This window comes from Cucurbita pepo, chromosome 1 (assembly GCF_057944985.1).
Source record: "Cucurbita pepo subsp. pepo isolate OVF chromosome 1, ASM5794498v1, whole genome shotgun sequence".
NCBI classification, from domain to species: Eukaryota; Viridiplantae; Streptophyta; class Magnoliopsida; order Cucurbitales; family Cucurbitaceae; genus Cucurbita; species Cucurbita pepo.
The window spans coordinates 18,305,826-18,317,066 of record NC_141798.1 but is presented as its reverse complement, the minus strand read 5'-3'; the positions used below and the strand labels follow the sequence as shown (position 1 = coordinate 18,317,066).

At 37.5% G+C, this 11,241-nt stretch overlaps 3 protein-coding genes across 4 annotated transcripts; 2 read left to right on the top strand and 1 right to left on the bottom strand.

The window, feature by feature from the left end:
- The first annotated feature begins 890 nt into the window (after positions 1 to 890).
- Positions 891 to 3,687, top strand: LOC111777211 (DEAD-box ATP-dependent RNA helicase 39). The gene is made up of 5 exons (XM_087123954.1): positions 891 to 1,447; positions 2,410 to 2,499; positions 2,577 to 2,765; positions 3,053 to 3,193; positions 3,307 to 3,687. The coding sequence occupies exons 1-5, from the start codon at positions 953 to 955 to the stop codon at positions 3,433 to 3,435; spliced, it is 1,044 nt and encodes a 347-aa protein (XP_086980080.1). The 5' UTR covers positions 891 to 952; the 3' UTR covers positions 3,436 to 3,687.
- A 5-nt stretch (positions 3,688 to 3,692) lies between these two features.
- Positions 3,693 to 4,270, bottom strand: LOC111777221 (nucleolar protein). The gene has a single exon (XM_023656718.2). It carries the CDS (start codon positions 4,253 to 4,255, stop codon positions 3,821 to 3,823), a length of 435 nt encoding a protein of 144 aa, XP_023512486.1. The 5' UTR covers positions 4,256 to 4,270; the 3' UTR covers positions 3,693 to 3,820.
- Positions 4,271 to 5,439: 1,169 nt separating this feature from the next.
- LOC111804570 (embryogenesis-like protein) lies at positions 5,440 to 10,849 on the top strand. Of its 2 annotated transcripts, none has more exons than XM_023689431.2 (2): positions 5,440 to 6,041; positions 10,585 to 10,849. In XM_023689431.2, the coding sequence occupies exon 1, from the start codon at positions 5,530 to 5,532 to the stop codon at positions 6,034 to 6,036; it is 507 nt and encodes a 168-aa protein (XP_023545199.1). In that variant the 5' UTR covers positions 5,440 to 5,529; the 3' UTR covers positions 6,037 to 6,041; positions 10,585 to 10,849. The 2 variants fall into 2 exon arrangements, with proteins under 2 accessions (XP_023545199.1, XP_023545197.1); XM_023689429.2 differs by having other exon boundaries at positions 5,441 to 6,041; positions 10,575 to 10,849.
- Positions 10,850 to 11,241: the final 392 nt, after the last annotated feature.

Genomic DNA, 11,241 nt, shown 5'->3' with positions numbered 1-11,241 from the left:
CTTTATTTTCGACTCTTATAGGACCGAGCTAGCTGAAAATCAAAGTTTATCAAAAGCTTGGTCTAAAATTCCTAAAAAATTAGCTTCGGGAATAATCCCGGAAAAGGTGGATTATTCAAAGCAGGTTTCATGGAAATGAGGATGGAATAGCTGTTTGGTGGTTAGGACACCCTGTTTTTAGAGATGAAGAAGGGCGTGCCGATCTTTTTTGAAACATTTTTCATTGTTTTGGTAGACGGAGACGAATTGTTAGAGCGAGAAATCCACCATTAGGGCTGCGTTATAAAATTCTTTCATCCAAGCATTGGAAATGATGATAATATCAATGAATGTTCAAATAATTATTTGTATTATAACAATAATAATAGTTTTTTTTTAGTTTAAATCTCATTTCATCCCAATTTTTTTTAGATAATTCTATTTTTATTTTGATCATTTAAAATATTGGGTTTGAACTATATTTATTTTAGTTTCAAGTATGTGTATTAATTATTTAGTTTTTATTTTTATTATTATGAATACTACTTTCACTTATGAGTTTGTTTTTAAAATTAAGTTCTTGAAAATTGAAAGATTTTTTTTTTTTTTTTTTTTTTTTTTTTTTTTTTTTTGAAGATCATAATAAATTAATTAAGAAGAAATCAACATAAAATTTAAAAATAAAAAATATATTATGAATATCCAATCATTTATTTCGCCCCAAATATAAAATTCTTATAACTTTCGCCTAATAAATGTAATTTTACCTAATATAAAATGTAAGAAAATAAATGTAATTTTTAAAAGAAAATACTATTATTGATTTTTTAAGAAAATAAATGTGATTTCGCCCCAAAATCAAATTTAATAAATTGACTAAAAATGGACGATAAATATCAATAACTTGCGAAATTTTAAATACGTAACCTAACAATTGAACCAGAGGCAGGTTGAACGGCCGAGCAGCACCGCCATGGGAAGTAGAAGGAAAGCTCTTCTCGAGCTCTACCACTATGCGAACAGCCTCTCATGTCCAACGAAAGGGAACGTTTTCCACAATCCGGTAATATCCACGAACGCTTTCTTAGCTTCTCGACATTTTTCCTCTTCCTTCTCCAGAACCTTCACAACGGAAAATGATCGACCGCCACGAACGGACAGAGAAGCGATGCTTCTTGAAAAGTTCAGGAACAGGAAACTCAAAGGCTCGTCGAATATCTCGAGAGAATCATTGAGTTCTAACTCTGCTGTGAAAGGGAGTGGGAACGGAGGTGAGAAGGTGATGACAGGTTTCAAGGAGTTGGGGCTTTATGATGAAGTGGCGGAGGCTGCGGAAGGGATGGGATTCTTTGTTCCTTCTGCGTTGCATTGTGTAGGGATTCCAGCTCTTTTGGAAGGGAAGAATGTGGTATTGGGATCTCTCTATAGACCAGAAAGGGCTTTAGCTTACTTGTTGCCTCTCATTCAGGTTCTTCTTCTTTTATCAATTTGAATCTAATTATCCTTTGGCACTTCATGAATTTATGATGGCGTTGAGTTCATAATATCATTCAAAAGTGTATTTGATGGAGATGTCTGTTACTGTTTGACCATTTCTTGATTAGAACAGATTAAAAGTATAGGCTACTCTGATTTTAAATATGTTTTGGAACATGTGCATTTGAATTTTGTGTGCCTGAATATTAATTTGACTAATGAGCCTCCATATATGGAATATTAATATGATATAAGGAAGAAATTACATTGGAGATCCTGAACCTTTGTTCAGTTCAACGACATATAGATGGAAATTTGAACTTTCAACCGTTTCGCTTTTAATCAATGATATAATGTAATGAGATCCCACATCGGTTGGGGAGGAGAACGAAACATTTTTTATAAGAGTGTGGAAACCTCTCCCTAGTAGACGTATTTTAAAAACCTAGAGGGGAAACTCCAAAGAGAACAATATTTGTTAGTGGTGGGCTTGGACTGTTACAAATGGTATAAGAGCCAGACACTAGGTGATGTGCCAGCGAGGAGGCTAAGCTCCTAATGGGGTGGACACAATGCGATGTGCCAGCAATGATGCTGGACCTCGAAGGGGGTGTATTGGGAGGTCCACACATTGATTGGAGAAGAGAACGAGTGCCATCGAGGACGCTGTACCTAGAAGGTGAGTGTATTGTGAAATCCCACATTGCTTGGGGAGGAGAAGAAAACATTCTTTATAAGGGTGTGGAAACCTCTTCCTAGGCAGACACGTTTTAAAAACCTTGAGGGGAAGCCCGAAAGGGAAAGTCCAAAGAGATTTTCACTCTCCTCGCTGTGCCTTTTATTTGATCTGCATTTCGAATGCCATCTAGATTTGAATAAAGTACAGAATTAAAATGCTTGTTCACTTTCATGATCTTTTCCCCCATTGTTATGTCTACAATTGGCTCTTATTAGAATCTAAAAAGAGATGCAAAAACGAACGGTGTAAGGTCCAAGCATCCTCGAGCCTTCGTTATGTGCTCAACCACGGAGCTATCTGACGAGGTATCGCTTTCAGACCTTCATGAATAAGATGTTAAGTCCAACTACAGTTTGGTTGACATTAGAATATCACCCTGCAGGTGTTTCAGATGGCGAAGTTCATCAGCAATTACAAGCAGTTGAAAACTGCAAAGGACAATGGTTTTGGTCAATTAGAACTTCAGAATGGTGCATCAGATGTCTCGATCGGCCTGTTAATCGGCACCCCTAATGAGGTCTCTGAACTCATTGAAGACGGGAGCGTGGTTTCGGATGAAATCAAGTACTTGGTATGCAGTCAACTATTCATACTACATCTCTAAAAATAAATTTTATCTGAAGTTTTCTTGGACAGTAATTGAAAAGAATAAACTGTTCCTTGCTCTGTTTAAGCCGCAGATATCACATCTTCTAGGATTGACCCTTCTTATTTTTGATAATCTGCTATAATTTTCAGTTATTTCTGCTTAAAATATGCTAGGTTGCTAATTTAGATACGAAACTATACCGATATCTGGGTTCATATTCTCAGGAAACCATCAAGATTGTGATTTTTTATATTGTTCTTATGAAACAGGTATTCGATGAGTTGGACAGAATGTTCGATCTAGGCTTTGGCCCCAACATTAAAAAGATTTTAACTTCAGTAAAACAATCTACATCAAGACCCTGCAATCAAAAGTGTCAATCTGTTGTGGCCACCTCGACGTTGATTAAGGTTATTTACTCTACTTTGCCTCGTTAACAGATATAAAATTTTGTGCACCGATACACATGGGTTGGTTCATGAAACTTTTTCTCCGAGTTAATAATTTGTCGTATAAATTATAGATGTTGCACGAACAACATTCGTCCCTTGTGGAGATTGCTGCTATGCTTCTTGAAATCGAGGAAGAAGAGCCGTTCCATCTTATGGAATCTCCAGATACTCCGAAATGTAAACTTGCGGATGCGGTCTGAAATGTAAACTTGTGGAGATTGCTGCTATGCTTCTTGAAATCGAGGAAGAAGAGCCGTTCCATCTTATGGAATCTCCAGATACTCTGAAATGTAAACTTGCGGATGCGGTCTGAGTCACTTCGTGCATCTGCAAATAGAACTTAAAACTTGATATCGACTTGTTTTACGCGATTGCACGTAACTTTGAAAGACTGAATACGAATGGGCTGTTGTTTTTGTGTTTTTGGTGATAAAATTATCATTTCATTGCAAGATTGATTACATTCCAGGGGTTTGAAAGATACAAGGCTGCATACAATGGCGAGCTCTTAGGGAGAGGACAGAAAAACAAATGAAAAGGTAGATTCTGAGATGATATTTTGTCAATGATTGTCAATGTTTCTCTTCACTTCCAGGTGAGTAGAGGAAGCTGAGTTCTAGCAGGGGTTACGACGTTTCCATTGGAGTCGTATAATATGACGCCCGAGAAGTCCGGTAGCTGACACTTCCCTCCCATGAGTATGTTCTTCTCCCATACAGCAGCTCGTTGCTCTCTACTGAAGAACATCTCGTCGTTGCCATTCTCCGGCTCAGTGGCATTCACAACACAGGTATTCACTCGTTGCGTAGTCACAACTGTCGCTTCTTGGTTAAGCTCTATTACAGGATCCTCAAACTCGTAGCCATAATCCAAGCAAGCATTCCAGCGACGACGCCATTTCCGAGCATGGGAAGCACACATAAACAATGCAAAAGCACACAAGAGAAGGCTCGCACCAGCCATGCCAACCTGAGCTGTGGCTTGTGAAGAATGCATCATCATTTGTAGCTGCCTTGCCATTTTGGGGAAATCTGAAAGCTAGTTTGAAGGCAACAGGTATTTATACAACGTTGGGTAAGTGGGGCTGTTGGTTTTGGAGGTTTTGTTGACCTGATTTTGGTTTGGTCATCATCTCTACTTCTTATTAAGTTTCCATTATTTTATTAACCCAACAACTCTCGACAAAGTTATAATCTTTTTCATGATTTTGGATCAATACGCCTTACGGCTAATGACGGATGGTTAACGATGGCTCTGAAAAACGAGCACCGTGGAAATACATCCCACTCAGCCAAACTTTGAATTGGTCAAAATATGTGGAATTTCTTACTTTTTGCGGAGGATTAGATCCAGTAACTGGATTCATAGGTCCGAGATCTACATCTATGAATTGAAAGGTCCAACGAAGAAAGGCTTACGTTGGATACCTAGGCACCCAGAGACGATGAAGGGCGTAGTAAGCGACGAAATGCTTCGGGGAGTTGAAAATAAGCGTGATCCGGAGATTCCGGAATATGTCAACCTTTCAAACTGCCACTGAATCTATGGACAGGCAAGAGATAACCTATTTTTATTATATATTTGTGTTATTGTATTATATAATACATTGACTATTTTAAATTTAATAAGTTGGTATGGTTAGATTAGTGACCAACCGACCGTTTGACATTGTGTTTGCCAAAGGTATCTAAACTTGTCCTCGAGAAATAATTGTTCTTATTGCTGAGGGAGGAATGTACGGATTCCCAAGAAGAGAGGAGCTAAAGTAGTCTCGAAACTGTCACGAGTGAATAGAAAGTTGGATCTACATTGGATTTCAGCATAATTTACTTAAATCACGTTTGATTTTCAAAATTTAGGGAATTTCTAAAATATTTTAAACAAATTTTGAAAATACGTTTAATTCAATCTAACTATCATATCTCCTTAAATAAGGTATTAATTTTATTTCTAAGGTTAATTTTTAAAATATAAAATAAATAAATAATTGATTCAACTAAAAAAAATTCTGATTATAAAATTTAAAAAATCTAATTTTTTAAATAAGGTATTATTTCATCCAAAATTAACTTAAAATTATTTTTTATTTTAAGGATCTTAATAATAAAAAATAAAAAAATAAGTTTGTTTTTATTTATTTAGTCTCTCAAAATTGTTTTGGAATATCCAGTGACGTGTAAAACCCTTATTTCACTGTCGCTGAATTAATGGTTCCACCCTTTATGCTTCATTTTCTCACTGAACCCTGATTTCCTTGGCCCCCTTGTTCGTAATATCCAGAAATTGCGAAAAAAATGAGCCCTCGATTACGCCTTTCACTCTGCAGATTGCTTGCCGGAAAATCTCAGGCTTCTACTTCTTCATCTTCGTGTATCGTTCGTCGAATTCTGGACTCTTCTCTGTTGCCAAATTCTGAGTTTCCTTACAAATTGCGACCAGATGATCTCCATTTTTCGTATGTAATGAGGCCGAATCGTCAGTTTGTAACTCTTCAGTGTTTGAGGAGGTACAGTGGTGGTTCGGGCAACTCGGAGCCGGAGTGTGATCAGATTAGAGAGGTGGACAGGATCAATCTCAAGTTTGCTGAAGCGAGAGAAGAGATAGAGTCGGCTATGGAGTCTAAAGAGACCGTTTATTTTGATGAAGAGGCCGAGTGTGCTCGGGATGCTGTGAAGGAAGTTTTAGACATGTACGAGGGGCTTCTTGCGAAATTGTGCGAGAACGAGAGGAAGGCGTTGCAGAGGTCCATGGGGCTTAAGATTGAGCAGTTGAAGGCTGAGCTTCAACAGCTTGACGAGTAATTGAGGTTCATGTATTTCATTTTGTTCTTCCCAATTTTAAACATAATCCAATTTCCCATTCATTTTCTTGCCTGATTGCTGCTTGTGACATTGTAAGCAAGTTTGGCGTTAATAACTCAGCTCTAGGGTTAGGAATGGCGTGTGGGAACTTGTTTAATTGTTTCTTCCTCGAGAAATGACACTACTGCTAAGAAAATGGATTTCATTTTTCCAATTTGACATTTATTCTGAATGGTTTGATGCTGCTAAATCTTGATTATCGTTTCGTTATTGAGGATTGAACTACCCATGAAAGCATTATAGCTATACTATAGACATCTCATTTCGCACTTCATGGTGCATTTGATTCTGCATTTTGTGGGAATTTTGTTTGATTGGCGATCAAATGTCTTGCTTTTTGGAGTTTAAGATGCAGAAATGCTGAGTATATATATATGTGTGTGTGTGTGTGTGTATATACTATTCAACAGAAATGATACAGCTTAAGGGCAGGGAGAAGAGAGAACCCCCACCCGAGAGCTACTTACAAAAAGCTTTTCCAATTGTTGAGTAACATCAAAAGGACGACTAATTACACGAGAATTTACTCATGCTATGACACCACCAAGATGCATTTAGCTGCAAAGAGGCAGACATATTTTCAAAGAGTCTACGATTTCTTTCAAGCCAACTTCCCCCCAAAAAAGCTCTGGATACGAACCCCACAGGACCTTAGCTTTCTTATTAAGGTTCTAACCGCGAGTCGTCAACATTTTTGGGAAGGAAAATTGTGAGATCCCACCTCGTTCGGAGAGGAGAACGAAGCATTCTTTATAAGGGTGTGGAAACTTCTCCTTAGCATATATATTTTAAAAACATTGAGGGGAAGCTCAAAAGGGAAAACCCAAATTGGACAACATCTGCTTACAGTGGGCTTGGGCCTTTACACAAATAGCAATACCGAACATCTCAAAGAGCTGCCACCATTGCTGTTTAATGAAGTCACTGTGAAGAAAGATGTGATCTGAAGATTCCTCTTCATTTTTGCAAAGGCAGCACATTGAAGGGAGAAGGGCCTAGTCTCTGCATTGCCTTCATCATCAGTATTGGGATTCCTGTGGGCTGGGGATCATTAGAGTGACATTAGTATTCAAGGCTAAGGTTTAGTCATAATTGAAGTAGAACTAGTCCGTTTGAAATTGATCTACCTCTGCTGCAATTTTTATTACCAGTGACAAGATTCCTGTGCAAACTATACTGCTATCATCTTAATAGCTGCCTTATATTAGTTCTAGAAGGTGGCAGTGGATAGTTCCTAACTGTATATCTTGGTTTTGAAAGATTTCTTTAGTTTTGTTTTACACGTATGTACGTGTGTGTGTGTGTATGACAAGTCACGTTCTCATCTTGTATATTTGACCCTTTATAGTAATAAGGGCTATGCAAGACCTTATCCTCTGGAAAACTGGAACACACTAGTTTCCCTGCTGCTGGATTGTCTGAATCACTTTGCCACAAGGCAGATAAGTTTCATCTGGACTTGTCCATAAATTATAGATTGTAGAAAAATTGGCCAATACGTGTTCTTTTTCTTGATGTGCCTGTGATGGAGAGGGATCACTCCACAAAGATGTCTCCAATTCCACTATCCTCCGAACCTTCCATATGTGAGCGGTGAGATCCCACATCGGTTGGAGAGGGGAACAAATCATTCTTGATAAGGGTGTGGAAACCTCCCCCTAGCAGATAGTTTTTAAAAACCTTGAGGGGAAGTCCGGAAGGGAAAGCCCAAAGATAACAATATCTACTAGTGGTGGGCTTGGGCCGTTACATCAGCCCTGCCATCTCTTGTCTAAGCTCCTAATGAAAGACAAGAGACTCCTAACTTTGCTTTGGTATGTTTCTACAAGACAGTTAAGAATAGTATTAAAACACATTTGAAGAATAAAGGATCGAAGATCAATATTTGTTATTCCTAATTACAACACCATGTAATCGGATCTGCTTTACAAGTTAAACATTCATCCACCAATTGGTCTGCTACAACTTTAGACAGATTGCTTCCTGAATTTTCTAGCAGCCTGGGTCAGAACCTTTTTGAAGGACCATACCAAATAATTTGATTGCCGCCCAAACAAAAGAAAGGTGGATTTGATGGGGACTATACATGAAACTGAGGGAGATGATGTGTATGTAGCAAAATGAACTAGGAGGTATTCATTGAACTTAGAACAGAATGTCTGTAGGATATACCATACGCTCCTGACAACTTACAACCATAAAATGTAGCTTACACTGCCTGCTGAATCTCATCGAAAGATTTGAGGTAAGCTTTTTGGAGCCCTAATTTTGGAGTTTTCTCCGACATACTTTTTTTGCAATGAAGGATGTGATAAGAGCAAAGAAAAGCTTCTTGCAGGTTCTAATAAGCGGGTAACTAAGATCTACTTGTCGGGAAGAAGTTAACATGGACATATTTAGAAGTTTTAACTTTCAATGGCATACCTTCAATGGACTTTTTTTTTTTCCTTTCAATTTCCTTGTATGGAGGAACAGAAGGAAATCTCTGGGGAGTTATCAGTCCTCATTTTGCTTCATCTTCTAACGTGTGGTTAAGATTCTCTTCCATTATCGGACCGACTATTTCTTTTATAAATTATTGCACCAACTTTTGCACAAATTCAATTTTATACTGCTTATATTTATTGTAGACCCAGTGATTTATAATTTTATGCATGTGATTGATTTCTGACTTGTAACGCCCCAGATCCACCGCTAGCAGATATTGTTCTCTTTGGGCTTTCCTTTTCGGGCTTCCCCTCAAGGCTTTAAAACGCGTCTGCTAGGGGAAGGTTTCCACACCCTTATAAAGGGTGATTTGTTCTCCTCCCCAATCAATGTGGAACATCACAATCCACCCCCCTTCGGGGTCCAGCGTCCTTGCTGGCACTCGTTCCTTTCTCGAATCGATGTGGGACCACCACCAAATCCACCCCCTTTGGGGCCCAGCGTCCTTACTGGCACACCGCCTCGTGTCTACCTCCCTTCGGGGAACAGCGAGAAGGCTGGCACATCGTCCGGTGTCTGGCTCTGAGCTTCCCCTCAAAACTTTAAAATGCGTCTGCTAGGAGAAGGTTTCCACACCCTTATAAAGGGTGATTTGTTCTCCTCCCCAACCAATGTGGGACATCACATGGCTTCCTCTTTTTCGGACTTGATGGGGTTGAAAGGCATAGCTCTTTTCTTTTTGATTTGAGAAGGAAACCATATTTCATTGATATTGACTGTAGTTGCATTGGTATTAGAGTTCTCTTGTGCCTGTAAAATGGGAACTTTCTCAAAATTTGAAGTTCTAAACCAAAGTAGTTTTGTATAGGCTCCTTTGCAGAAAAGACTATTCTTTCATTTTACTAATCACCCTCAATAAAATCTCATTTCTTTTCAAAAACAATAAGAAAACCATGTATAGACTTAAAATTTTTGAGTGTTGCAGCCTTTATACCTCTCTCCTGGATAGATGGAATCAATTTCCTGTTTAATAGCTTGAACTTTTAAATGTTCTAGATGCTGGAATTATAGGCTGATGCCAAACTGCTATATGAAACTTAGGAACTTCTTTCAGGTGATGATTTTAATACTTTCGTCGAAGTCGTAAAGCTGCAGTTCATTAGTTTATATGGACTGAGGTGAATCTCATCTTTAATTCTTTACAGATTATGAACTTTAATAAGTTGTTAATCAGGTATGATTGGGAAGTTCTAAAATGTTTGGGTAAAAAGGTCCCAAGAGTTGTATATAGTCTGGAAGATTTAGGTTCTCTGTCTCTTAATCTGATTTATATAGTGGAGGAACCATTCAAAAAGGAGGAAAGGGGTGATGCATTTTTATGATATCACTCATTTATTAGGCCCTTTGCACATGGTTGGAAAAGGTTGATATCTGTGGTGGTTCCAAATGTTGTCTACAACTTTTAGCAGTGGTCATTATAGCATTATCTTAGCTTTAGTGGAATGATTCTGAACGGCATTCTTAAAGATTACATAACTTTTCATTGTCTGCATTATGTACTTCATTACTTTTCAAACTTCCCTCACTTTCTTGGTACATTTTTCATTGCTTTCAATGTTATTAGTATGATTTTGATCTCTAAACTCTTACTCATAGTTTCATAGTTGGTCTCATAACTTCTACCCATGTTCATTTGGATCATTAATTCTTTAAAGCTTCAATATCATCCCTGACTTCTTGTTTGGTCTCTGTCATAGAAATCTTGTTTTTATGTCATGAATGTGTAATATAAACATAGTTTATTAACTATATGTTATATTCCATCTATTATTGCATTTAGAATTCAAGAAAAGAGAAGGGATTAATCTTGATATTTTGATAATGGAAGAACTAACATGGAAAAAGAAATAAAGTTGAGGATTCAAAAGCTGAAGGAATAGAAGAATGAAAAAATTGTGTAAAAGTTGACCAAAATCATATAGAATATGAATGATAATAGGGTTTTGCATCTTTTTGACCTCTTTTTTGACTTGGTGCTGGATATGATGAAGGGTATTGTAGGTTGTGGAGAGGAGACAAGATTTTGTCTTCTGAAGCATGTGCCCTTCAAAGTAAGAGAAGCATGCCCTCCACAGCTTGTCTGCTTTTTCCCTGCAAGATATGGCCTACTACGCCACACTACACATGTTGGAAATCTGGAAGATCACTGCCAAGGAGTTCCTCCCCTTTATTTCAGGTGCCCATCTTGTGGATTGATTATAATAATAATAACAAATGCCAAGTTTTTAGTTCGTTTTGAAATATGTTTAGAAACTGCTTAGTTACATATCGACGAGTAGGTATCGTCTCGTTGAAATATATGGGGTGAATAGACAGGTTCATTAAATAATACATAGACGAAATGTCGATATAATGATGATAATAATAATAATAACAAATACCAAGTTTTTAGTTCGCTTTGAAATATGTTTAGAAACTGTTTAGTTGCATATCGACGAGTAGGTTCGTTAAAATATATGGGGTGGATAGACAAGATGAAATGTCGATATATTGATAATAATAATAATAACAAATACCAAGTTTGTTCGTTTTGAAATATGTTTAGAAATTGTTTAGTTGCATATCAACGAGTAGTTATCATCTCGTTAAAATATACGGGGTGGATATATGGATGAAATCTCGATATATTGATAGTAATATATGGGGTTGATAATAATA